The sequence below is a fragment of the Tyto alba genome, unplaced genomic scaffold (genome assembly GCF_018691265.1).
Source record: "Tyto alba isolate M040663 unplaced genomic scaffold, T.alba_DEE_v4.0 Super-Scaffold_11, whole genome shotgun sequence".
Lineage (NCBI taxonomy): Eukaryota > Metazoa > Chordata > Aves > Strigiformes > Tytonidae > Tyto > Tyto alba.
The window spans coordinates 6,753,897-6,781,246 of record NW_024881273.1 but is presented as its reverse complement, the minus strand read 5'-3'; the positions used below and the strand labels follow the sequence as shown (position 1 = coordinate 6,781,246).

General features: G+C 50.4%; 1 protein-coding gene across 8 annotated transcripts; it reads right to left on the bottom strand.

The window, feature by feature from the left end:
• Nucleotides 1-455: 455 nt before the first annotated feature.
• SH3GLB2 (SH3 domain containing GRB2 like, endophilin B2) lies at nucleotides 456-27,138 on the bottom strand. 8 transcript variants are annotated; one of them, XM_033012007.2, is made up of 13 exons: nucleotides 26,832-27,138; nucleotides 18,509-18,650; nucleotides 18,026-18,154; nucleotides 16,674-16,807; nucleotides 16,101-16,193; nucleotides 13,941-13,952; nucleotides 11,839-11,901; nucleotides 7,472-7,495; nucleotides 4,592-4,681; nucleotides 3,985-4,085; nucleotides 3,479-3,493; nucleotides 2,585-2,849; nucleotides 456-1,938 (listed from the first exon to the last, which is right to left on the bottom strand). In XM_033012007.2, exons 1-13 carry the CDS (start codon nucleotides 26,892-26,894, stop codon nucleotides 1,831-1,833), a joined length of 1,239 nt encoding a protein of 412 aa, XP_032867898.1. In that variant the 5' UTR covers nucleotides 26,895-27,138; the 3' UTR covers nucleotides 456-1,830. The 8 variants fall into 8 exon arrangements, with proteins under 8 accessions (XP_032867898.1, XP_032867900.1, XP_032867902.1 ...); XM_033012009.2 differs by lacking the exon at nucleotides 3,479-3,493; XM_033012011.2 differs by lacking the exon at nucleotides 11,839-11,901.
• Between the last annotated feature and the right edge of the window lie 212 nt (nucleotides 27,139-27,350).

The following is a 27,350-nucleotide window of genomic DNA, read 5'->3' as shown; positions in this document are numbered from 1 at the left end:
AGGAGTTCTTTCCAAGCTGGGTGCTAGGGACAAGGCTTTAGGATTTTAGATTAGCAGCAGATCTAGTTTCCATAACAACAAAAAAAGTCTGTTAGATCTACAGTAGCGTTTCCAGTTTCTCAGCAGCTGAAGTCATACTGCTGCTCTATTTTTGCTTCAGTTTAAGGAGGAGCTGTTGTTTCTTAGAGTTCCTGAATCTGTAGTACAACTGAGATGTGTCATCTGGGAAAGGAACTGCAAGACATTAACAGCCTTAAGGCACGCTGAGAGTTTCAGCTGGGCCTGGAAGGATGAGTAGCTTGGTTTTGCTTTTCCACCCAACTTCCAAGACTGGGCTGGCAGAACCACACAGCTCCCACCCGAGCTGCCTCCCTGCCAGCCCTGCTTGGCCCTGGAGCCCGCGGTCGCGTGGCTGGAGAGCAAGGGCAGCCCTGAACCCACACAGGACACCGAGGCAGGAGCTCAGGCAGTTTGTTTATTGGCAAATAAGTGCTGAAAACCACGAGCCCTACATACACAGGTGCTCAGTGCCCTGTTACATTAGTGTGGTCACGATACCATTGGGGAAAGTGCAAAAGATCAATAAACAAGCAAAGTTAGTTCTGACATACTGAGGGGAAGGTTGTGAACAGAGAGCTTGGTGCAGGGGAGTTTCTCTTCCATCCAGCTTGAGTGGAAAACTGGTTACACAGCAGCGGAAGTCCTTTAGTTGAGCTCTAGCTCAAAAGCTCGTTACGGGATTAAAAGGCATACACAGCTGAGCACTCCCTTTGAGCTAAACCACCCCTTCCATCAAGGGCAGACTGGATTGTTTAGTGTGTGTATGGCCCAGAATAGCTCATGGTTGGAGATAACAGCAAGTAGGACTATCCCTTACGGTACTAGGATGCACCAAGTCTGTTCACTGCTGAGATGGGAGGGGAAGCGTTAGTTAAATCGGTGATCTAGGGTGAAAATAAAGTCAGGCTAAAACATGCCTGGAACAGACACGCTAAAGAAAAGCCTGGACAATTAACATAAGGAACAAAGCTTATAAAAAGGCTTGTAAACTCTTTGCAGTCCAAGAGCTGTTTCTCAGAGGAAATGCAAGCAAGATGCATGGTCCCTTGCAGTGAGGTTTGATTTTTGACATACAGGCCTTGTGTTATTAGGTTGGTCTTCACAAAGAAACTTCCTTTCAGCTTCAGAGGACAGTTCTAGGTTGAAGCCATCAGGCACCACGGTAGCAAGCGTGGCTCTTGGAGAGCCCTGCATTACTGTTCTCCCACACCAGAGCAAGGTGGATGGGTTTAACAGGCTCTTAATTCTTAAATTCAGCTTCATTGCCTTAAGAGCTAGGACGTGTCAGAGGGTTTGTGTGGGACTCTTCCCCACTGGAATGCTAAATGGTTTGACTTGGGCAATTCTACTGCTGAAGACCAGTGGGGGTGGGAGGGGCAGACAGGCACTAACCCACATCAGACACAGGGGAGGTGTAACTCAAACTCCGTGAGCAGCTGCTGCGGGCTGCAGCTCACTGGCCCTGGGAAAGCCACTGCGCTGAACAAGACTAGGGTAGGGCAGAAAAAAAGTAACCAAGGAATCTTGTGCCAACAAGACTAACCTCAAAGCAGGCTGCAGGGGTAGTTAACGAATTCAGTCTTGGGTGCCATCAGCCCTTTCCCAAAACCTTGCTGTAATGGTTTTACCACTTCTTTCCCACAATTCCCCTATTAGCAATGGAGTGTCAACCCTGAAGAGAGCAATGGTCTCGGATGGAGAAATCCGCATTAGAAGTGCCAGGAGATGAGGGGGTGCATTCTGCTTGTACATTCTTCTTCCTGGAGACATTTAGCTTAACAGTTCCAAGTAAGTGACAGGAACTTTCCCTTTCTGGTTCCCTCTTTCCCCTATGAGCCAGTCTGGATCCATGCCTGGCAGGCTGTACACAGTGATCATCTGGGGAGAGAAGACAGCATTAGGCAGGACCTGACCCTGCAGCCAGAGCCAAGAGGGTCAGTCAGAGGGGTACTGAAAGACCAGTTCCTCAAGTTCATTTAGCAACCATCTGCGCCCTTTCCCTGGAGCTAGCTGCAGCTTTAATAGAAGATCTACAGAAATCTGGCCAGTGGTGCCTCTTTTGCCTTTTCATTCTCCAAACTGACTTATGGTATTTCTGCATACTGGGTGGCATGATATTGCCATGTCATCCCTTCTGAATATAAAAGTTCACTCTAGTGAACAGGAGTTTGCAACTCGCTGAATTTCCTTTTTTCTCAGCACGATTAGACCAGACCCCCAGCCAGTAGCTTATCCCATTGCTCACTGAGGGTCAGAGTGAAGATACAAAGTACTGGTCTATTTTGTTAGCTGGGTACAGCCAGACTCCAACAGGAATAGAAGAATTATTGGGGTGATGTTCTTAAATAGCAAATGGCCATGAGCAGGAGCTCACTGTAACTCAATGGATACTAGTGTCAAGGAAAAGACTAGCAGTTCCATAAAATGGGGTTTATGGGCAGGAAAAGTAACCAAGACCTTGCTGAGCGTGCAATGGGCTGCTAGGCAGTTATAGCAAAATTCAACACAAAGGAAAGCTACCAACCTCATCTGCAAGAAGTGCCAGCTCAGTGCTGTCAGCTGCCTCATAATCATAGAGGACTCGGGCCTTCCGTGTCCCACTCGCAGGAGGCTTGACTTCATTTGGGTTCAGTACGCTCTCTGCCACGGTATTAGGCACCCCAACGATTGTGGGCACAACTGGAATAGTAGGCACAGCAGGGAGTGTGGCAGCAGCAACAGCTGGAGGAGAGGTAGCAGCTGGGGGAGGAGATGTGGATTCTGCGTTGCCTACGAATGTGCCTGAAAATCTTACACCGGAGAAGAAAAAGCAGAGTTCAGTAAGGCTCGAGTACGAGGAACCAGGAAAGAGCTCAGTCTTTCACTAGTTGCACTGCAGAAACGATGCTCAAGAGCTCCAGCCAACAGCTGTAACCTACCTACGCTGCCCTTTGAGCAGGGAAATACATTCAGTTCCCCGGTGCTGAGACTACGCAACAGGTAATATTTGTCTGCTTATTTTGATTGCAGTGTCCTGGTACAGGCCTGGCACCTAACTGGCTGAGCACGCGGCTGAAGCGTGGCACCAGAGGGGTCTGGGCGGGGACTATTCTTGGCTCTGCAGGTGTTTTTCTGGGGCCATTGTGCTGTTTCCTTGCCCTGCTCATGTTGTCTGTGTTATGTGCTTAGTCTGTGAGCTCTTAAGGAAAGGGACCGTTGCTGTTGCTCTTAAAGTGAATGCCACAACTGGAGGCTCCCAGGCTTTCTGGGCTCTCTAGGTGGAGATGGCAATGGAGCTCAGGCTCATTTATCTGTAGATACCCGCCTCTGCATTAAGGGAGTGCAGCTCTAGCCCTTGCTGGCCTTTGTAGTGAGTCTGCAGAAACTCCAGAGTTTTGGGAGAGCTCTTACAGCTAGTTGTGTGCAACATCTTACTTACATTTCTCCTTTGGAGCTGCAAGCATGGAAAAGAATGGAACAGGAGTTGTGAGTGATCACGTAGAAGCAGCAGTCCCCCCTGGGTCAGGCCCGGGCGCTGATGTGACAGGTAACAGACAAAACAGCCCTGCCCACGCCCACGGGATGTGCAGCCACCAGCACAGAACTAGTTACTGCTGCAGCCGAGCACACACAGGCTTGCTGCTTGGCAACAGGAATTTGTCTCCCATGTGATTTAACTAATTTACAGGAAGAATGTTCCAACTCTCACAGCCATCATGCTTTGAGATGAATGTATACAACCCGGGTGAGTCCCATGGCAAAGCCTGCTCTAAAAGCACTACCACCAGGATTGGTCACCATGCTGGAAGCGCAGAGGCTCAGTCAGAGCTTGGAGAGCTTTGTAACTTGTACCCAACGTTATGATGTGGGATGGGGAAGGAGGCCTGAGCTAGGGGTAGCAAGATGAGTAACCCTCAGAGAAGTAAAAGCAGTCTCTTGTCTCACCTGCCCAGTTGCTTCTGCAGGTCCAGCATGTACTGGTAACACTGAGCATAATAGTTGGTCTGAGACTCCACAAACTCATGGAGACAGCGAAGATGATTGACCTGGAGGGAGAAGGACCGTGAGCTGGTCTGTGAGTTTGGTTGCCAGGCACAGGGACTCTCTCCCTGCAGCCACTACCCACCCCTAAGGGAAGCACACTTGTGCAGGCCCATATTTCAGTTACTTGATTTGCTTGAACACACTAATTTAACTCTGGGAATGTTGTATAGGCTCAAGGGTGATCTCAGAGAGGAGGCTGCTCCCGGCACTCTAAGCCATGCCCCATGTAGCTAGCCCACAGCTCTAGTGAGAGAGCAACAAGGTTTTTCTGGCTCAGAAGCATTTTGAGGACTGCAGAACTACAGATGCACTGCCTGTGCACGCTTTATTATGTTTTTAGTTTGAGCATTCCTGGTCTTCTGAGGAGGTTGCTGTAGCATCCAAATTTATGAGCTCTTCTACCTCTACTCCCAATACTAGGGGTCCACCACCCCCTCAGCATTCTTCTAGAAAGGAGCCAAGAGCCCCGGTAGCCCCTGTCACCCCCCAGTTACCCAGGAAGACTCACGTGTGTGCTGCTGATCCCCTCCAGCAGCAGACGTGTCACCTCTGCCTGTCGATCAAACTCGGTCTGTGTGAGCCTCAGCTCGTGTTCTGCCTGCAAAACAGGACAGGGTGTTCAAGCCAGCCCAAGGCAAGGACCCCCTGCTCTGCCTCTTCCAGGGAGAGGCAACACCCACTTCCTCCAACCCTTGCCTTTGGCCCAGAGACAAGTGTGCTGCAGGCTCAGTACAATCCATGCCCACCTGTGACACTGAGCATCAGGCACAGGACACTCTGGGTGAGGATCCCAGAGGCCTCCGGCTGTTATTTCAACTTGATGCCTGCTTGAGGCTGCATTGGACCATTGCAGGCCATGGAATGGCAGCTCAAGACTGATGCATCCAGCTAGGAAGCTCTTACTCCCACAAGACTGGAACACGAAGATGGAGAGGCTTTGTTAATCCTGAGGGACGTGGGAAGCCAGACCCATGCCAGCACCTGTCCTTTTAACCCCCTCTTTAGGCACAGAAATTAGCAACTAGGAATTTAGAAATAGGAATTATAGGCACAGAGATGTGACAACCTCCCTGATTTTCTCTCCAGAAATGCAACTTTTGCAGGTATCATTTTTATCACAGAACAAAGGCTGAGGCCAGGGAACATTTACCAAACTGCTGTTACTAACCAAATCTCACTGCAATAGATATGAATATCCCAAGCCAACTTCTACCCCAGGCTCTCCTTTGAAGCTAGTTGCTTATTTTGAGATAGGAGGAATTAATGGTTTATATCTGCAGACTTTGGGAGTTTTCTTTACCAAACAGACAGAACATCTCTCCCCTGCCAGCAAACAGCGCATTTACGCTTGGGCAGTTTTGCAGTACCACAACACCCAGGTGGATCCTTGCAGAGAGAAGAGCCCCAGAAGTGCTGGAGCCCTGGGGTCTGCTCTCCCCTCCTGCTGCCAGAGGGAAAGAGGTGACAAACAGGCACGTTTGTTCTCTCTAGCGTGCTTTACTGCTTAACACCAAGTCAAACACACCAGTTCCCTCTTTGGATGTGCTGTGACTGACAGCACAGAAGAGTGATGTCCACTCAGCTACAGCTTACTGGAAGCAGAGGAGTACAGGTTCTGTGTCCTTTTCTCCTTCTCCGGGGGGTGCAGCAGTCACAGGGCTGCCTGCCTTGCTGCAGTGGATCCTGCACAACCCCAGTTCTGGGAGAGTGCTCCTGCTGCTGCTTCGGACGTGCCCCGATCGTTCCCGCCTGGGAGGGATGTGTTTGGACTTGGCCCCAGAGAGCTAACCCAGAGAGGCTGATCGTCTCGGCGCAGAGGCCACATCGCTGGTGTTTCTGAGCGGGGTGTCTCCAGAGGAGACCCAGCGTCTCAGCAGGGCAAGCTGGAGGAGCTGCTGCTGGCCATTACATCCCTCATCTGGCAACAGCGTTACCAGTCCTGTTGTACAGCTAGGCTGGAACAAAGAAATGCTTTGACTGTCTTTTAATCAGATATGTCTATTTTAAGCTACAACTGATCTATTTTCTTGCATCCTTTGTCTGAAAAGGATTATTTAAAGGAGAAGGAGGTAACAGGGAATACCAGTGCAATGCCTTACTAAGCACCAAGAGATTCGTGCTCCAGTGAGCTGGGCACAGACTTCAGTAGCAGCAGAGCTATTTGAAACTTGTGACAGGCAGACCCAGCTCCATCTGACGCTGCCTGGGGTTTGACCCATTGCCTCTCCCTGCTGGCTCTGAGCACTTGCAGAATGTAGCTTCCTATAAAGCCAGCACTTGACTGTGACCCGGGAGGTCCCTTCCAGTCTTAAGCTTCTCCAAGACACAGAGAACGTTGAAGTTTACTGACATACTTTGGTCTATGCAGCCAGGATAGGAGGAACAGAACCTTGCACACTTACTGCTGACTGCAGTCAGCTTATTTGTTTTGAGGCACTGAAGGATTTAAAGTACAGGATGAGCTGGTTCAAAAACAGCCAGTCTGCTCTGATGATGCATTTCGAGTAAGGCAGTAATAGGTTGCTATCATGCACGGCATGCAGGAATGTGCCATTCTACCACCTTGCAGTTCAGGCTTCAGGCTAACATCTGCTGGGGGTGTTTGAGGTATGAAAGGCAATGGGATCCCAGAAGGTGTCTCTGGAAGCTCCGCACCATGCTGGAGCTCCACACAGAGTTCACCCTGGTCTCTAGTCCACTAGCAGCCCTCCAACCATCTTCATGGACAAGTCACACTCCCTTTGAGGAGCCCAGAAAATTAACAAGATCTGGGACTTTGCCTCTGCGGATCCACTCAGAAGGGTAAGTGCATCTCACGCAGACGGAATCAACTCCACGAGAGGCTCCAAACCTCCCACCCTGCCCTCCTGACAGAGCTGTTCCCTCCAGCACCTGGGGCTGTTCACAGGAAACTCTCTGTCCTTGTTTGAGCTCTGCTTGGAGCTCCCGCTCTGACCCCAGAACAAGCAGGCAAGGGGCTACTAGAGGCTAACGCATGGCACATGCAAAATTGGAGCAGGCAGGGCCTTTGCCACCGGAGCAGAGCTGAATCACATCGCAGTGCATCACCTCTGCTCCCGCGGCTCCCATGCAGGGTTCTCAGAGTTGCCTTTTATCACGTACAGATGCACATCTGGTTTGCCTAGGAAATCTCACACTCTGTCCAGGCAGCTGGCCCACGGGGCAAGCTCTTCCCAAACCACTGTCAGAGCCACACCGAACCATACAGCTGCAGGACCAGGACTGGGGCTGACAACAGCAACATCCCACTGCTCGTCCCCTGCACGTGTGCAGGCCCACGGGCAGGACGGAGGCCACAGCCCCCCCACCCCCTGAACACCACCAGCACGCCCAGAAGGTTTGAGCATAATTTCAGCTGGGTACTTACTTTTTCCACCTCGTCGCTCCAAAGCTGTAGGGGCCACAGAGCAACAGGAAAGGAGATCAGTGTTGGAGACATCAAGAAGCACTTGGCATTAACACCAATTGGCAAGGACGCTCCGTGGACATAGCAGGCCAACTCCGGGGACAAGCTAGCCCTTCACCCAGCAGCAGCTGCCAGACTGATGCCCCTTCCCCTCCTTCCCGCATCCTCAAGCTCAGTTTCACAACAGGAGAGCAAGTCCACAGCACTCGAACCAGCAGCACGCCAGCTCTGCTCCCTGCCAGGGCTGTTACAGCAACTGCATTCAATGAGCTCCAGGAAGAAAAGGATTAAGCGGCAGTGCTCTGACCAGCAAGGGTTACTTTGCTGAAGCCTGCAGAGGCTGGTGTTGAAGGACAACCCTTCTTTTAGGATTGTGGAGAGGTGAGCTCCTTGCACCCAGAAATAGGGCCTGGGAACTGCCGTGAGCTTAAGCCAGACGGAGGCCAGTGTTCCTCACCCACTGGTCTTGAAAGCTCGGGTTAACAGGATCATAATCCAGCCAGTCTGCACTATAAACAGGCATGTTTAGCTACAGGAAGGGGGAAGCGATGGCTGGATGCTGCCTTTGAGCCAGGCAAAACATCACACTGCTCCTTCCTACTCTCCTCACCCACAGGGGCACATTTGGGGCAGCACGACACTGCCAGCTGCTTGCTGGGATCTGGCTCCAGGACATGAAACAATTGACAACAGAAGTCACACGCAGCAATGGGAAAGGGAGAAAAGAGGTAGAAAAACACATTGATCCTTCCCAGAGGTCCTCAGCTTGGCTTTTTCTCAGATGACTACTCCCTCATCCCTAACAACGTGAAGAGAAATCACCCTGGATCACACCAGGATGCCAGCAATACCCCGCATCACTGGGGCCGGGGGAGATGGTCCCTGAGGAGCTCAACTTCCCCCTCGTGTCACCTCCGCAGATCAGGGAAGTTTACCACACCATGGCTGAACTGCCACTGCAGGCACCATGTGCTGATGCTGTGGTGTCAGCGGGAGAACATCCCCTGTTCAGACCCAGGGTCTCCCAGCTGAACCTTGTTGAGGTTTGCTCACCAGCAACTGCCCTCAGGTGGGCTGTGGTAGCCCCAGGTGCAGAGACAACGTCACCAGCTGATATAAGGAACATCTGCAGGAGCTGCCTGCGATGGTGAAGGACTATGCCAGGCTCCTCTGCTTGCTCCTGTTCTGGCTTCTGCCCCTCCCTGCCTGCAGCTCAGCTCCTGCTCCACGGTACGTAGCCCGATGGGCACCTCTTCTTACTTGAGTGGAGTTACTGTAGCTGGTTCCCTTACCATCCCAGGCTGTCCCTGTGCAGTGCTCAGCGCACTGAGGCTGGGTGTTTTCTCTGACTTTTAGGTGGATGTTTTGCTCCTGGAAGTCAGAAATTGGTTCAGATAAGATTCTGGGCAATTTCAGCCATGCGTGGTGACACAAGCCCCTTCCCCTTCTCAGTCTAGGAGCTCCCACTCTGGAAGGCAGGTGGCAGGAAGATCCCTGGAGGCAGCTGAAAAGCGGGGCCCAGCCTGAACTGCTGCTCTGGCACGAGGCCCCTGTCAGCACGCCCTTGTGTTTTTGGGTGCAAGGTTTATTATAGGTGCAATGGAGAAACTTTCACTCGGGCCCCAAACTTTCCTACTTAGATGCTGCAGACAGCACTTAAGCCATTTTAGGCCCAGTTGATCACTGTATTTGTAGCCAGATTTGTTTCTCTCCTGTTGGCCTTGCCCTGACCCTACAGTGCTCTGGGGCAGACTGGCTTTGCCCGGATCTGTCCCTGGGCTAACACACGATGAGTCTCTAGTCAGAATTGTTTCAGAGAACAGAAAAAGCCATGATCTGCACCTGTCTTCCAACTGAGCTCAAGCCAGAGGAACCCTCTTTAAGGTACTCAATATGTTTTTCTTGGAATCGTTCCTAGGAGTGAAGTGCATGGCAAGTGGCAGGGTCTGAGAGAAAGGGATATTTAGGCTTACACTGCCCACATACACCTTCTTACACAAAAACAAAAGGTCAGTGTGGGAGAGAGGAGAAATGGCTCCTCAGCCTCCAACTCAAAAAACAAGGGAGGTGTTTGTCTCCAGGTAGATTTAATTACATCTAAGCCCTCCTGTTACAGAAGGGGAAAAAAATAAAAGCACCATGTTATCCACCTCTCTAAAAACCAAGTAAAATTGGGAATCCAAATCAAAGCCCTACTGAGGGCATATGGTCCAAGAGAGAGCTGACCTGTTTGCTCACCTGTAAGACAAAGTTGTTACTTGTGCGTAAGCAATCCCTCCCTCCAGAAAGGAGCAGAGCCCAACAGCAAGGTGAGCAGCAACCACTACTCTGTACTGCCAGTAGACACTAAGACTAAAATAGCACAAGGGCTCTGGCCTGGAAGAAAAGCAGAGCAACAGTATGAAGAGCTCCTACCTTGCTGCAGAGCCTGACCCCTTGGGATGAATGCTGGGATTAGAGAGCTTGTTACAAAGCACTCCAGCCTGCAGAGCTGGGGAGCAGTCTGGGCTCAGCCTGTGTTTTGCTGATGAGAGATGCCAATTGTTATTCAAGTCACCCTGCCAGTGCAGCTGGACTTCAGGTGGCACTTCAACCACCAATTGCAACCTCTGAAGTAGATAGTTTTGGAAGTCATGAGGTTACTGCTGGCTAGGCCAGCAGGCTTCCTACAGGCACTCCTGGTAGGAGGCCCTGCTGCGCAACCATCAAACATGATTAAGTGATCAAGGTCAGTGCTCTGGCTGCTTAACCAGAACAAGTCTGTCCCCTAGAGCCCAGCTCTAACTGCCCGAAATCAATGTCGCTGCTGTCAGAGCTTCTGTAGCAGAGCTCTGAGGAGGGACCACTGAACGAGGCAGTGATGTGCCAGGGTAGGCACCTGTGGGCTCAAAACTCCCCAAAATCTATTTCTCTTGTCATGTTACTGTACTTGGCATCTGCTCCCCAGTACAGCTTTGTAATTCAGCAAAAGCGGATCAGCTTGCAGTTTGGTGATGACAAGACATGTTCATCTGAGCACCTGGGCACTCTCCAAGATGCTAATGTGTATTATAAAAATGCTTACCTTCACATCTGCTTTAGAAAACCTTAGGGAATGATCAGGGTACCCTGGCCTAATCAGAGCTATTCAGAGGCAGGGAAAGCCCAGTTTCGCTCCTCTGATTCTCCTAGAGATCAGTTTTAGTCCATTATCGTGGTGTTCTTTAAACAGACCTTTCCAAGGGAGAAGACAGAGCCACAGGCTTGCCACTAGTTGCTGCAGTAGGAGAGATGGAAACTGATCAATTGCTACGGCATCACCAGTACCAGCTTCCTCCTAAGGAGCCTCATCACTAGGCCTATTACTTATGGAAATAGTTTTCCAGCTATTGTGCAAAGCTATTTCTGATCCCAGCATCACACTCCAAGAAGGTCAGGACAGATCTACCTGGGAACTAACACTGATGCTATCTGCTCAGACATACCTCTTTCCAAATGGGATGGGTTTCCCATTAACCAAATCCAACTTGTTTCCATGGGTTTTGTTTGCTAGAAGGCTGGGCTGTCCTTTTTAATATCTACAGTTTCCACTCCCAGGTTATTTTATTAACAGGCATCAGTGTTGTTCTGAATGCTAATTAGGAAGCAAGATGATCAGTTTTCAACATTTTAACGAGAAATGTGACATTGTGCAATGGGGAGCCATGAACACAGCACAGAAAATCAATTGCTTGACCATAACCACTCAGTGCAACACAGTTAAGATGCAACAGGCTATTCACCCACTCCCAGCGCATCTGACTGCGTAACAGCCACCAGACAGGCCCCAAGACGAAAGGAAAAAATTTATCTCTATTTGCAGAATAGACAAGATTGCAGTGTCAGCCTACTGCGTTACTGACATGATGAGTGGCAGAGAAATTCGTCCACCTTTGCTTCTCTTGACCAGCTACAAAGCCTCTGAGCACTGACACCACAGTACTGATTGGGCAGTCATGCATGTGACATTGCCAGTGTACAGCTGGAACCATCCAGAAACCTTTGAGGTTTTTTTCCTTTCAATTGCTCCGTTAGCATTGAAAAACAGTCAGAAGATTCCCACTAGAAATGTGGAAAAGGATTGGCAGGGAAACCGGAAAGCAAAGCAAGCAGCAAAAGTGCCAGACCCTGACCATGCACCCCTATGGGGGTGATCTGCATCCTTGAGGTCGAGTCAGAGGAACCCTGGGCAGCCCATGTCACATTAAAATGTTGAAAACAGCAGAGCACTAGGTCTGAGTTTAAGTTGGGTGGAGAGAGAGGGGCAGGAAGAGGTTGGAGAGGCAACATCTAGGAGGAGGCAATCTTACCGCTGATGCGCTGGCGGAGAGAACGTAATTACGAGGTCTAGTCTCCTGAAAGTCAGGCACAGCCTAATGGGGGGAATAGAGTTTCATGTACAAGTCACGCAGAAGAGTCGACAGGAGTCAGTCGGGCAATGGCTGGAAGAAGGGACTAGTGTTTTTTTTCCTGTCTGTGCTGGAAGCTTAGTTCAAATTCTTATGGGATGGCAGGAGGGAGGTCTCCCAACAGTCTGGGCAGTGGTTCGTGGAAGGTCTCCCCAGATGGAAGCCAGGCTTGTGCAAGAGGAGGTGGACTGGCTCATGTAGTCCCACCTGGTGCCTGGACAGCAGGTATTTCTACTGTTAGAAACTCTGCCTGTACTTACAGCTATCCACTCATACAGCGGCCAGTTGGAGTGGAGATGAGACAGCACAATCTCAAATGCATTTCCCCTTCTCTTGCAGCCAGCAGGTTGCTCACGTCATGTTGGCTCAGTCCAGTGGGCAGGACCTTCTTTCCCCTTGCTTCCCGCCTACAGTCCTAGAGGTGTCCCTGTACAGGGCCTTGTCCTTAAAGTGGGTGAGTTTACTCGCATCAGAGCATCCTTTCACAGTGCCTTTTAAAGAAACACATCTACTTATTTTTACTCTCACCAAGCCTTTGAGCATGTTTCCTCCTTACCGACTCAGATTTGCTATTTTCAGTAAGGGGCATGGCTTAGCCAAAGCAGATCTAGTCCAAAGCGTTGCTGTTGCCGAAGGCAGCGTATGAGTTTTCATCCCAGAGGTCAGAAAACCTGCAAGCCACCTTCTCCATAGCTAAACCTCTGCCCTGGGGCAGGAAGACTTAAACACTCTGGAGGTTTTCCTTGTTGGGAATGCAAGTGATCCAGTCCAACCCCACATGGGTGTGGGTTCACTAACCATCCCATAACATGGTCTCTCTATTCAGCTAAGACCAGGCCTCCTCCTAGGACGGCCTTTGGCTGTAGCATCACCCAAAGAGATGAGCCAGCAAGCCAGCTGACATCAGGACCATCCACTGGTGCGATGAATCCGGGTATCCTCCTGGGCAGCCTTTACTGTGCAGTTGGTTGGTGTGCAAGGCTGGCTCACAATCCAGCTGCAACCCAGCTACGTTATTAATCCCCTCAGGCCCCACGTTTCCTCTCCCAGGTTAATCTCTTTGCAGCTCACTCAGATCTACTTATACATGCTGACCCGATTTGCTGGGGCCCAAGCAACCTGCTGGAATGAGTGACCAGTGTGTGGAAGAGCAGTCAGACAGTCCCAACCAGAAGAGATTTTTTTTTTTTTTTTAAACCACCTAGGAGTTTTGGGGATGGCTGGAGGAAGGAATAAGGAGGAGCAATTCCTATTACAAGTCAAACCTGAATATAGGGATAAAAATGCACCAGTGAAATATGAGGTCAGCACAGCAACTAGGCTTGATTCCTCCATGTGAGGAGATGTTTCACAGAAACAGCTCCTTATGACTTATTTTTTTTTTTTTTAAGTTCAAAAGCAACTGAAGAAACCTCTCCTCCCATTCCCTGGTCTCCAGGGAGTCCCAAAACTAGTCGTAGCACATGGGATGAAGGAGGCAAGCTGCTCTTGCACTCCTGTGCATGGAGAAGTTGTATTTGCAAGCAGTGGTCAAAAGGGACCCACTTCCCTCCCCCTTCTGCCCTTGTAACAGGGAAAATGGGCAGAGCCCTGGAGCCTGGATGACAGAACAGCACCACAACCAGATCAGCCTGCCTGTCATTGTCTCTGGGCTGCCTCCCTTCCAGGAGAGGGACTTGCCACCCAACCCAACCTCCTCCTGCCTGCAGGTGAAGGAGCCCGAGTCAGTCTTTATAGGACCCCCTGCCTCTCTTGAGCACTGCTTGCAAGCAGCCTTGATGGAACCGAGTGTATGCTCCAGGGGGGCTGCAGGCAGCTGACGGACACCCCCAACTTTCTGGAGCACCTTGCCCAGGCAGCCACAGCCCTGGCCACATGCTCCAGGGCCAGTCCCAATGGGGCAAGGGAGATAGGAATTTTCATTTAAAATGAGAAAGAGACAATGAGAGGTGTTAAAGAAAAAAAAAAAAAATCACAGCACTGTTAGCACAGTCAATACTCACATCTCCCTCACACTGAGCAAATTACAAAGAAACAAAACAAAAAGGTTAGTAAACAAAACAGCATCAACAGGAAGGACAAAGCACAAAGTCTGAGGGAAATGCACAAGCCCAGACACGCGAACAGCAGCTCACAGGTCTGGGCAGCAGCTCACTTGGAGGGTCAGTCACGAGACAGAAGCTGTGGGAACACAGGTTTGCACTACAGAGGGGAAGAGCAGCAAGAGAGTGGTGATCTGGGAGGGGTGCAATACTTTAGGCCAGCTCGGATGGGGAGATGTGACACAGGACTTCAGGCATGTTACAGGGAACGTTGTGGTCTAATGCCGAGTTAACACGCCTAGAGCAGAGGCAGCAGTTCTCTCCCTGGTGCTGGGAGCTTCCAACTGTGCCCCCTCTTCCAGCAGTCAGTGAGGTGCCCTGAAGTCATGGATCCCACATTTAAGCTAAGCTGAGTAAGAGATGTGTGCCCATAACAGCAGCTGAGGTTGCTCTTCTGTTGTGTGATCTGTTTCAAATAGGCAGAGTGGCTGAAATGTGGCTTGGGGCGAACACCCAGGGAAGCCTGGCCTGGCTCTGCATCCTGCCTGGGGCACCCCAGCCCTGCAATTCCAGTGGGAAACCAAGTTTTTCTTTTCTTTTTCAGCTACAGGGAAGTCCCTCACCCAAGGGTCTGTGTGCAGGTGAGAGGCTTTGAGATCACTTCAGGTAGAAAGCAAGGTAAAGAAGGTGGAAAGGGAGGAAGCACAGGAGGTATCTGAATTCCTGCTCTGATTTGAGTTTATGATAAAGCAATGGCCACCACTTCCTACTGAGACTGGGGGCACAGTCTCCTTCAGAAGGGGAACTGGGTACCCCTGAAGTTACTTTCAGTGGATCTGGGTGACCTGACTGATGAGAGGGGACTTTTTTTAAAAGGGCAGCTATCACTTTTGTTCACTCAAAGCTTTGTTTAAGGCTTTTGCACGTAGTTCTAAGCACTCTGTCAGAGCTGCTGATAGAGGCCACTGAGCTTAGCACAGCTTCTCCATATGGCATGTATGCAGTTAGAGCTGGAGAAAAGGGAAAACATGTGGGAACTGGCCACCCAGGGAGCTGCAAGGCCAGGAGCCCAGCTGAGCAGATGGCTAGAAAACGACCTCATGGCAGGGCTCTTAGGCTGGTATCCCAGAGACTGACTGACAAGGATTTCTGCCCATTCTGACTGCACACGTTTGCTAGTTGAGCTCCTGGCCCCAGGCTAGAAGCAAAACTTGGCAAGTCCTTGTGCCAACAGCCAGAGTGCTACAGGATGGCAATCTGCTTCAACAAGGCCCTCCAGGGACACTGTCAGTGCCCAGCTACATCCTCTTTGCCTCCTGCTACGCTGCCTCTGCCCAGGGAGAGCCCAGATCTAGGAGATGCCTCAGGCCCAGGGAGCACCCTGAGCTGACAGGTCTTGTCAGGCTCAGACAAGCACTTTGAAGCACTTGTCCCCATTGCTCAGGCCTGGGTACAGTGACACGGGCTGACTTACCAGTCCCTTCTACACTGCCCTGACCTGGGACTGTTGCTAGTTTATTTGCCATGATTTCCCCAAAGCCAGGGGGCAAGATTAGCCTATAACTAGACAGCACCATGAATTAAGTAAATAAAGAGGCTGAAGGAAGGACCTCCTGGTAGCCCAGTCTCACCCCAGCCACGCCTTACAGGCTCCCACAGCACTCCTGCCTGGGGAAGACTGAGTTGGCAGAATCCTAACTAGTCAGGAAGTCTGAGACTGCTGCAGAGCTCCAGCATACTTTTCCCTTGCACACCTCCCAGCTCAGCTCTCTTGGCTTGCTTTGAGATCCCCAGGGAAACTTAGCAAGTACTCAGAAGATGCAGCCTTTTAGTTACTAGCACAAATCATCCAGCAACCACTATCAGTCAGGAGGCAGGAGTCTGGGTCAAGTAGAAGTTCCCAGACTGTAGAAGCTCAAAACTATTTGTTTCAGCAACTCCCCCAAGGGAGGGCATCCTGAACAGGCGCGTGGCTCCTGCTCCCAGTTCCCTTGCATACCAGACAAGAATTCCCCCACCCATGCCTGCCAGAGCCAGGACATAGTAGGGCGGCCTAATTTTTGTTCATGTGAGCCAAGCCCTGGGGCCAGAAGGACAGAAGGGAATATGAGAAAAAGTTACCGCTGCTTTTGCCTCAGCAGCTTTGGCTTTCTTCAACCTGGCTTTGCAGGCATCCAGATCCAGGCGGCGGTTCTGCAGGATCCTCCGCTCTTTCTGGAAGGAGCAGAAAACAGGTAAGAGCAAACTGCTTAGGAGCTGTTGGGGAGGAAAGGGGACAAGGTATCATCTAGGAATCCAATTCATTTTCTTATCAAAAAATGATAGGAAGAAAGAAGTAGTTGCTATGTCTACCTCATTAGCAAGAGTTTTGGGCCTGGCTGCCAGGAATACAGGCTAACCTTCTGGAAACAGGGCAGCCTATGGGTAGGTGGTGCCCACTAAGCTGCAGGAGTCAGAAAAGGAGTTACCTTCCTGTGGCACATCAATTGGAAATCCTTCCCTGCCACAGAAGGAACTCTGAGCAGACCTAGGATTGGTATTACCCTATCCTTGCATTATTTGAGGAGCAGGTTATGGAGTCCTCCTTTCTCATAGAGAAGAAAAATTAATTCTTCCAGCACTGTTTCCCTCTCCTCTCACCCCCCTTGTCTCTGGTGACGTGACAAGCTTCCCCTTCCCTGTGACCATACTTACAGATATGGTTCGCCAATCCCCTTCGAGGAAGTTGCGCAGTGGGGTCAGGAAGTTGATGGAGGCAGAGTGGATGAAGTCCCGTTCTGCTGCACCTAAGCGCCTTTGAGTCTCTCCAACTTTTATCAAGGTCTTCCCTGCAATAACAGGAGCCTTCAACTCCAGAAGAAACCAATTAACATTGTGTTGGCTTCAGCCAACTTACCCAGAGCTACCAGGCTCCAGTGTTGGGGGACAAAGGCGCAGTGTACCCTGCCTGTGCAATGTGACCATGCCTGTCCACACCAGCTTCAGTCCTAACTACAGTTTGCTTTTAGCTCGAGGCATCTTCTCAGCTGCTCCCAGTGCAGCTTTGATCTTATCTATCTGCTGAGGCACTTATTCCACTGATGTCCTTTTACTGCTATACCTGCTTGCGCAGAATGATGTTTGTCTCATAAAACAGAGACACAGGAACAGAGCAGCAAATTAAAAAGCACCAGAGCAGAAAAAATGAGTTGATTAGGCAGTGCTGGCTATAGATGCAGTTATAGCTGTTCTGCCTGGAACAGGACTTACTATTGAGCAACTATTGATTTGAAGAGCAGTAACAAAGCTCATGGTGGAGGCAAGGACAGCTTGGATGTAAGGCTGTGCTTCTGTGCAGGTCTGCTGCTCAAAGAAGCCCAAAATTCACCCCAGGAAGGGGCAACTGTTAGGATTTAAGAGCAGGAAAATGGTCTTTGTAGTCAGGAAGGGGCCTCTTGAGGCTTGTAAGCAAGCACCAACCTTCCCAAGTCTGTTTTCCTGTTCTCTTTCTGCTGGAGAAATACTTCCACTCTCCACTTGCAGGACAGTTAAAAGATGGTTCTCCTGTTCAGAGTCTAGAGAAACTCTGTGCAACTGGATAGCACCTTAGGGTAAAAATATGCTCAAACTGGACAAAGCTAAAGCCATTCAATGCAACTCCCTGTTCAGGTTAATTTAGAAAGCCACAGAAATAGCACAGAATAGGTTGTGTCCTGTAATCAGTTCCACTAGCTACCCTGGATCCATGTGTCTCTATTTCTTCTCTAGCCCTGCCAGACTTGGATTATATTAGGAATGGGGAGGCCCCTGCCCCCCTCACCCCTCCACAGCACAGAACATGCTTTGCTGTGGAGTAAGACTTGCCTTCCTGCCTGTTTGCTTCTGTGCTAGAGAATTCTCTGGCATCACCTTTGACACATTAGTAGGCAGGTTGCCACAGGGGCAGCAGGCCACTCTGCCCCCTTCAAGAGTCATGCTGAAGAAGTCTTAACCCAAAACAGCAGTGGGGATACTCTCTTAGGAAGGGATGGATTGCCAGGACTTTTTAATTAGCCAGGCTGACTTACCATAAGGTGTCCTTGGCCCAAAGTCATTAGCTGCTTCTGTCATGTACTGTGCCAGCAGCTCCCCGTTGGTGACCCGGGAAGGCACCTTCCGGTCAAGCTTCTCATAGAGGAATTCTTCTACTCTGGCACCTGGAATGAGGATGCCACTGGTGGTTACAGGATGGAGGATGAAGGAGGGTCCCCTGGAACTGGCGTTCAGGGTAGCCCACTCCATGCAGTCCTCAATAATGCACCAGACAGCAAGCACCAGCACCAGGAGGAGGTGTCCCTTCCGAGTCCTCAGGAGCACTGCCAGGAGGTGTAGGGCAGCAGCCAGTCATCTCTCAGCTACATAGGGAAGGAAGGACAGGCCCTGCAAAGACACATTTCTTCCAACCCCCACAAATTCAATGCAACAGGGCTCTCTGCCAGAGGGCATGTTCTTTTTAACACTGAGCTGCAAGTGATATTTGTCCTTCAAGCAACAGAACCAGCTGGACTTACTAGGGTTTGGCTGTAGCAGAACTTCAGTCTGACGCAAGATCTTCTCTGTCCAATTCTTTGTGGAGTCTGCCCTGGCCAGAAGGTTTTCAAAGTGGGCATCTAGTTCAGTCTTCTCAGCCTGGCCCAACTTTTCTTCAGTAAACTGCAAGGAAAGAGGTAGTTGTTAGAAGGTCTGTTCTACTACAGCAAAATGACAGCATGCTACAGGGCTACTAAGAAATGCATGAGGCAGAAGAAGCCTCAGTGTCTATCTTAGAGTAGAGCTAACAAGCCTTCAAGGTGTCATTCTTTGTTCCCAGGCATCTTTCAGGGGAAGAGGGCAAATTTTTGCCCAAGAGTGGAACAAGCATTGATCTAAAAACAGTGTCCAGGTTTGAGAGGTGTTCCAGAATAAGTAACTTTTAATAAGGTCTGGTACAAAAATACCCTAGTTGTGAGGAATCTACTCAAACGTGCACATGGCTTCCAAGCACTTCATGCAGGAGAGCAACAGACATCCTTTGCGTGATGGAAGGTGACATCTCCCTTCACCTCCTCCTAACCAACTCTGTCCTACAGACCCAACGGGATCAGGAGCGCCACTACTTCACAAGTCAGGCTTTTTTCCCATCTTACTAGACAAGCACGTACACAACATTGGTTTTGCTACAGGGCTTGTGAATGCCCTTTGACAGCCATCAGACTGACAGTGCCTGAGTGCTGCCTCCCAGCTCACCTGCTTTGCTGAGGTTTAAGGAGGCTCAAACTCAGGATTTAGATAAAAATACTTCCAGCAAGTGACTCTCCCTCTAGGACATGCTCTGAAGCAGGGTATTGAGAGAAATATAATGGTGCCTGACTTCTCTCAGCACTCAGATTCATACTGGCAGCAGATTCTCCCTCCCTCCATGATTCCTTTTAAGTTTAAAATTAGCAGCAGGGAAAAGCAGGCTGTGCAAGTCTTCGGTGTTTTCATACTGGGCAGTGACATCTGACAAGCAAGGTTTGTCAGTCTGGAGGTGCAGCATCAGATGGCCTGGACAGCCCCATTGCTTCCTTGGGGGATTTCTGAGAGAAAAGCCCGTTTCCTCTCATCCCATCCCTATCTTCCATTCACTTCTCTCAGTGATGCTGGCCACCTTCAGTGTATTTTTAAGTCTAATTTTCTGCTCTTGATGGAACTAGCATTTTTTGGGGTTGTATTAAAAGACCCCTTTAGACAGCTATGCCACTTGGGATCCTACAGAGTTTGCAGTTGTCCTTTTAGCCCTTGTTGCTGGTCTCTGGTGCCACTGTTGAGTTATCGGCACACGATGCTGTACAATACCTGCTACAGTCAGGTACCAAGAGATTAAAGCCTGGCTAAAACTCTTAAGTGAAATACAACTCCCATCTGGTCTGCCACTTGTAGCTTCTCTTATCCCTTCCCCTATCCCACAGCTCAGCTCTAGATGGGCCGAGATGACCTATTCATGAGGTCTTGGTCTGGTGTCTGCTGCCCCTCCTGAAAGCTTTTCTGGCCAGCTCAGTTCCTGCAGCCCCAGCTGCATTCACATCCAGTACAAAGCTGGGAACAAAGTGAGATAAGGAGCAAGCCCAGAACCAGCACGCGGGACAGGCAAACAGCCTTTAGGAGTCCTGTTACCAGCCCTGTGCAAATGTTACTAGATGTCTGAGATATACAAGCCCTGCAGGTATGTTTACACAGTGACCTGTTTGGGCAAGATTCGAGCTAGAGCCAGTGAACTGCTTTGCCAGATGTAAGTGGTGACAGATACTGAACTGCAAGGACAGCCACACGCCCTCCCGCAGCTCAGTGGGGACAGAGGACTCCCAGCCATGCATGACCAGGCATCACTTCACTAGCTTCTTCCTCAGAACCAGTAGCCCCTGGTTACTAGCACTTATTTTCAGCTCAGTCTTGCCATGGCCCCGTGGCTACTGCTGGACATGGTTAAAGGCAGATTCGGGGTGAGAGGGTGTTTGTATTGGTTTGTACCTAACGCCTGTGATTGTCTTTGGGGGGGACACACATCTATCAGACACACGTGCGGCTGAGGCTTTCTTCCTCTGTCACTGTTGGAAGCCCAGGGCTGTTTTCAGACTCTGCCAGGCTGGGCTGAGTCATTGCCATGCAGCAAACTGGGGCTTCCCAGGTATTTGGCACCAATTCTCGAGTCATCTGTTTAAGAGCTTTCTTAAACAAGCCAAGAGTCTTTGATGCAAGCATAACAGTCTCTCTCGCCCCCCTTTCCCAGGCAGCTTTGAGATCTCATCTCACTTTCAAGTCCAGCTTTTTTTCCTGCAGTTTAGACTCATCCTGCACCAGCATCTGCCCTGGAGCTGTCAAGCCTAAACCCAATTTCTTATTGGCTGAATTTAGTCAGCTTCTTGCAGCATTGCTGCAGAGTCAGATCACTGCTGAAGCCCTCCAGCATCTCCACAGTGCTACTGCCAGCCTCTCGAATCACTCCAGCTCTGGGGTCCTTCGCTATATTCACAAGTGGCATCTCCAAGCATCACTGTCCTTTGCGACTGTTTTGCACAACCCACCCCTTCACCTGGTGAAGTGGAATAACGCGGGTCATTTGCACTGCACTTGGCCAGCGAGCAGCCAGGATTCAGAAACTCTGTTGTTATCTCAAGTCAGGCACTAAAGCTGATTGTCTTGCAAGAGGGCTGAGGACATGCACCATGACCACTGCAAGCCTCAGGGCTATGCCAGAAGGGGAGGATGGGCAGGAATGTCAGGGTGACTCTAAAGGGTCAGGCCAGAAAACAATCTCTTATTCAGGCTTTCTTTCAGAGTTGGAAAGCAGGACATTAACATCATGAAGTGGAAACAAGGACACAGGAGACTGTTACTTTATTTACACTTAATTCCCCTAGTGTCTCCCTCACCACTGCCCAGAATTCAGCTATGCTGGAAAGTCCAGACCCAGCCTTGGGGCAGCTGGTACCGCTCTTTTCCTCCCCTGCAGCACATTTCTACCTCCTTGTCTGTGCATGGGGAGTCACTGATTCAGCTCAACTTGACCTCTAACGTGACTTTTTAGCTGGATCAGAGAACTCACCTGACTTTACGGCACTACTGGGAGTGTGCCATCAGGTGCAGGGGAGAGCAGGACCACCTCTTGTAGGAGCAGCTTCCAGTGAGATCAGATGAAGCTTCTCATGAAAGCACAGCCAGCGAAGGAGATTAGAGGTAAGTTACACCACCTTATCCTATGAGCTGCTTCTTTTTCATGTCTGGTGCAAGTGGAGATCTGAGCTTTCAGGTGGCAACAGGTCTCAGCTGCTGACCCCCTCTTAAGTGGCTGCCCAAGTCAGTGTCCCCAGTGAGAAGAAGGGTAGAACAACAGCAGTTTATGAAGGCTGGCTACACAAGCACTTCAAGCAGAACTCCCCCATAAAGGATTTCTGTTCCTAGGAATTTGTTTTCATAACAATTACAGGGGTTTTATTATTTCTCCTTCCCACTGAACAGACATAGGATTTTACTGTGAGGCCAAGAGCTGCAGGAAAACAGACAAGCTGATTACATACTCATGTCTCCTGACTGTAAAATACAGATTAAAAATATTTTGTCCCTTGCTGGTCCTGGACTAGAGGCATTGCTGTCTGTTGCAGCACCAAATACTCCAGACTGCCATAAATGGGAGTATTATTTGGTTTTATCAAATTGACCTACAGGCTCGGTGCATATCCACCTGGGAGTGAGTCAGGGCAGGCAGAGCACATGCAATTGCAATGCCTGGAGAGGACCTTAAGCTCCTCCATCCCGCTGTGGCAGAACTATACCCATTTGTTTTCTAGAACCTGACAGCTGGGTCAACAGTCCTGCCCTGAACCAATTCCAGGATCTGCATCCTGGGATCACGTGCCAGGTCGCAGTACTGAGAGGATGCACTGATCCTGCCCTGCAGGAAGCTGACCCAGCTGAGCACCGGTCCCATCTTTGTGCAGGGAAGCTGATGCGGTGATTAATAATGCAGGGCAGCCTTTTGTCAAGTGCCACTCTCGCTCTCCAGGAAGAGGAGAGTCAAGCTGCATTCCAAAGCATCAATAATTCAGCCAAAGGTTGGGTTTCCTCTGGGAGGCTTGGCTGGCCAGCAGGAACACTAGATGCATTATTGGGGCCCATGTGGGCAAGCAGGCTGACAGCTCAGGAGAGCAGCGCTTGGGCAACAGGCCCAGAAGAAGAGAGACCATCCCGGACTGCGGTTAGGGCAGCTGTCTGCGTTCACATCTTGGGGGAAAAGTCCCCAAGAGAATTGGTAAAGACACTACTGTGATATCAGGAAGAGCTGAGCTGGATGGGTCCCTCTGCTCTACAGCTACAATATCAAAAGAGGCGCTGCCTACAACCCTGGAGACTAAAGACCATCACAGTTAGGCTTTAAAACAGCACATGTGTTGTTTTCTTTGCTAAAAGCATTAGCATTTTTCTCCCCTTTAAGGCATGGGGGAATAAAATCCCAGTGCTCCCACTGAGTTATGCCAACACCACAGCTGTTTTGCACAATGCAGCATGAGTTGACTTGTGTTTCTTCCAGATTTGTGTGATTTTTCCATCCCGCTCCCCTCCAGCTGGCCCAGGCCTGTATGCTGTGAGTTTGGACAGGGTAGCAGCAGCCCCCATGCAGAGGGATCTAGTGGCAGATTTCAGGCCCTTGTACCACTTGCAGGGTCCCCAGTTTTTCCCAGCTGGACATTACTTATGACTTTCCACATTAAAGCACAAAGATCAAACCAGGGCCAGGAGTCTTAAACCTGGAAGTCTCCTGCACCTGTCAGTAGATTTGAGCCGATGGATTTTCTGAAGCCTCTGATCAGCTTCATAATGCCCAGGTTATTGTAACACTTGCTTTGTTGGTGATCAGAGGCACAACAAAATCAGTTCAGGCAAATCTACACCTCACCTAGTACAGGGTTGCATTAGGAGAGAAGCCATAGCCACTCAGCATCTAAAAACTACTTGAATCTCAACAGCTCTGGACCAGATACAGAGTATGCTTCAAGTATTTGGTCACCAGGAGTCAGGAAAGCCAGGCTGTGAGCCAGCTGAAACTGTGCTAGAGGACAGAAGGAAGCCATTAACAGGACAGCTTGGTTAACTCATGAGCAAGGCATTTGAGAAAGGAAAAAATACTGCCCTAATGGATTCATAGGTGTGTTTCAAATGGAAGCGTGCTCTAGCCCACACCTTTTGCCTTCAAAATCCTTTTCTTAAGTCACCTCTTGTTCTCTTAGTTTTGAAGGTGTCCAGCAACCAAGGTATCAACCCCAGTAAGGTCAGCAAGCAGAGGGTCTATTTAATCTAATAAAGATATTAAAGATAAAATTCTATTTTATCATGAGTTTAGGGAGATGGGGGGAGTCTGTCTGTCTTCAAGACTGAATAAGTCAACCTCTAGCTACTAGTATTAATTACATTAGCAGTGGGATAAGCACCCAAAAGCTGTACGCATGCTTGGGCAATTTCACCCCGAGCCAGTTTACATCAGAATTAACAAAAGACAGACACCTACAATTATTTCCAGATATCCCTGAGAGAACCTGGATTGCAGTCTGTCTAGAACAGACACATCTAATGTGCTACATTTGGAAGGAGAGATGCCCGTTCTGTAGGGAGGCTGGAGCTGTTAGCATACGTACTCTGCAAAAGTTTGGAATCAAACCCACTTACTGATAACTGGAAGGTGCAGCTGATCAAAGAGAAAGGCCTTTTTCTTCAGTGAAGATTAAGAGAATGACCTGTTTGAAGTCTTCTGCAGGTGCTGCAGTTGTTAGGGGCTATGTGCTGTATCCCCTCTGAGGGTACTAACTCGATGGCTGTGACTGGTCGTACAAGTGGCAGTACAGTACATCAAGTGAGATGCTGAATCCTAAAATAGTTCTATATCCTTGCAGCTGCCCAAGCCTAGAAGCTTCTTTCCCACTCCCAGGGTAGCAGAGCTGACCACCACCTTCCTACCCCAACTTCTACAGCGTGCTTTGCTTTTCTGAAGGAGATCATAAGAAATGTGGTAAAGCCCACAGGACACTACCTGGTAAGATACTGCTTACACAGCTTTGGGGAAATAGTATGCAGCTTTGTCACAGCCACCTCATTCTTGCTCCTGCTGGAGATGGGTACAGGATTACCCACCCAGGAGCACATAAGCCCCTCAAGCTGCCCAGCTTCTCCTCAGGTGTGAGTCCTGCTAACTGGTATCTGAGCTAGAAAGAGCCATGTAGAGGCAGCAGTGGGTTTTTGAGGTGTTTTTTGGGGTTTTGGTTGGTTGGTTGTTTTTTTTTTTTGTCATGACAGATGTCAAGCCTAGTTCAAAATCCTTCATTCAGCACCTATATTAGGTTGTACTGTATTTGACAGGATTCAAACCAGGACTGCTCCTGCCCTAAGCCTCAGGGAAGCCAAACCAGAGGAGGTGTGCTGACCATGTTTCCTTCCCCCCTCACTGAGCAATGCTACAGCCCTTCTTCCAGTTTGAGTTCAGCTCTTGTATGTTGGCCAGACAGCAGTAGCTAATGCTGTCTGAGTGGCACAGCACATAATGGCCAGCCCATTTATCTCCCAGTCGCTGCAGTTCCAGTAAAACATCACTTTGTTAAATGCCTGGAGCCAAAGAAAGCATCTCCAGTGCTACAGAAAACTGAGCTTATTCTAGCCAGGTCTTATTCCCCTCCTAGATCTGCTATGCTAGAGAGTGCTACAAACCCAATCCTGACTGCTAACAGCAAACCTCAACTGTCTTTTGTGGCTCTTGGTGGAGACAGGGCAGAGCTGACCCACACTAGCAGCAGGACTCTATGGGGACAGCCCAAATAGGCCTAATCCTCCCAGCAATTACATTTCAGAAAGTGGCTTTCAGCCTCAGCAATCCATTTCCTTCCAGTCTTCCTTCCTTACACAAACACCTGCATGTTGTCCACAAGTACCAGTGCCCATTTTGTTTCAAGAAATTACTACTGTAATTAGGGATATGAATATTCACATACGAGATTTTGCAGAGTAGGTGTAGCAGGCAGAAGTCACTATTTATAAACGCCTCCTTGCTCTAGAATCACTGTGTGCAGACACTGTTCCCATGCCTGTCTCCTTCCTACGCCTTGAAGCTAAAAACCATTTATCAGAGACTTACAATAAGGCTCCTAAACATAAGATTCTTTACAGCATTTCTTCGTTTCTTTTGCTACCAAGGTCATTTGCGTGAGAACAACATCTTTAAGTTTTCCATCTGCTCCTTATTTTGCACCTGTAGTTAATATCTCTCTTTTTTCATAACATATGACTCATTGGCACAGTTACATGAGGTGATATCTGTTTACAGGAGACCAGTTCTTAAAAGACTCAGAATTACTCCACTGCACAGAAGGTTTGGAACAAGACGGTACTGCTCTGTTTATTTATCAACCCCCACACAATAGGTAGAACGAGAAGCCCAGTTCCAGTCACCAGCTGAACTTCACTTTTCAGGCAGCATCCCAACCAACTCTGACTTGCCTCTCTCCTTTCCTGCCCAACCGAGAGCAGTTTTCCAGTTATTATGCCCAAGAAGTGGACAGACTCAGCAGCTACATCGCACCACCCGCTGCACGCTGTGCTCCTCATGGGTAGCCAAATGTCTTCACTCCGCAGCTCCAGGGGGTCACTGCATCCCCAGGCAGCTCCTCATTTCAAGCTTGTGAAGGATGGTCCTGGTGCCATGTTAGCCTACCAAGACACTACGTGCTCAGCCTCAGCAGCTCCTTCGCATCACTTTAACAGCACTGTGTTTTGTCAGGGCCTGGGAGTGACTGCTACCTGACCTCCTGAGGGACTGAAGTGCAAGGCCACCTCTACCACATCTCCCTAGCAAAAGGGAACAGTTAACTGAGCAGCTGTTTGCAAGATAAGCTTTTTCTTAAGAACAACAACCATCAGGCAAGGAACATCCTCTCCACACTCCTCTCCCCCCTGCCCCAATCAATGTATTGGTTAGAAGCATCTCAGGGGTCGCTTCCCTCGTTAACCTTTACCAGAGCAGCAGTACCATGGTTTAGCTCAGCTCCTGCTCGGGGTCATCCAGCACCACTCGGAGCCCCCAGTGCCCAGAGGCCGTTGCTCCTGGGGCTGGGGCTCAATCAAGCAGCCCCATCCAGCTCCCAACTCCCTCAGGCTGAGGGAAAAAACCGCCCTGACCCTGCCGGGGCCTCGACCCGCGGGTCCCTGGGTGCGGCGGAGGAGGATGCTCCGTGCCCGGGCGGTGGGAAGACGCTGCCGGGGGAAGGCCCGAGCCCCGCCATCCCTCAGGCGGGCGCCGTTGCCACGGCAACGCGCTGCGACCCAGCATCGCCTCACCTGCATGGCGCGGGAGAAGAACACCCCCGCGTCCGACGCCAGCTTCTTCACGTTGAAGTCCATGGCGGCCTCGGGAGCCGCCGCCTCCGCCGCGCCGCGTCCCCGCGGCCCCGCCGCGCCCGCCCTTTATAGCGCCGATCGATGCCCTCCTCGAGCCGCGCCACCGCCTCTTAAAAGGGACGCGTATCACCGGCGGGGCCTCCCTGGTGCAGAGCCGGTCGAGCGGGCGGCACCGCGGTGGAGTGGGAAGCGGGAATCCGCAACGATACCCCGCGGGGATTCAGCCTCCGCGGGGAGCGCCGGGGCCCGGGGGGGGAAGGGGGTGAGCGGGCGTGGCCCCTTTAATGAGCGCGGGCGCGGCAGGGGGGAGCTGTCAGCCATCGCCCAATGGGCGCTGGCACCGCCCCCCCGCCCCTTCCCCTCGCGCCGCCGCATCCTCGAGCCAGGCCCGGGGGAAGCGTCCCGATTGGTGCGCCGGCCTGCAGCTCGTCGCTCTTATTGGCTAGAAGGGCGCAGCGT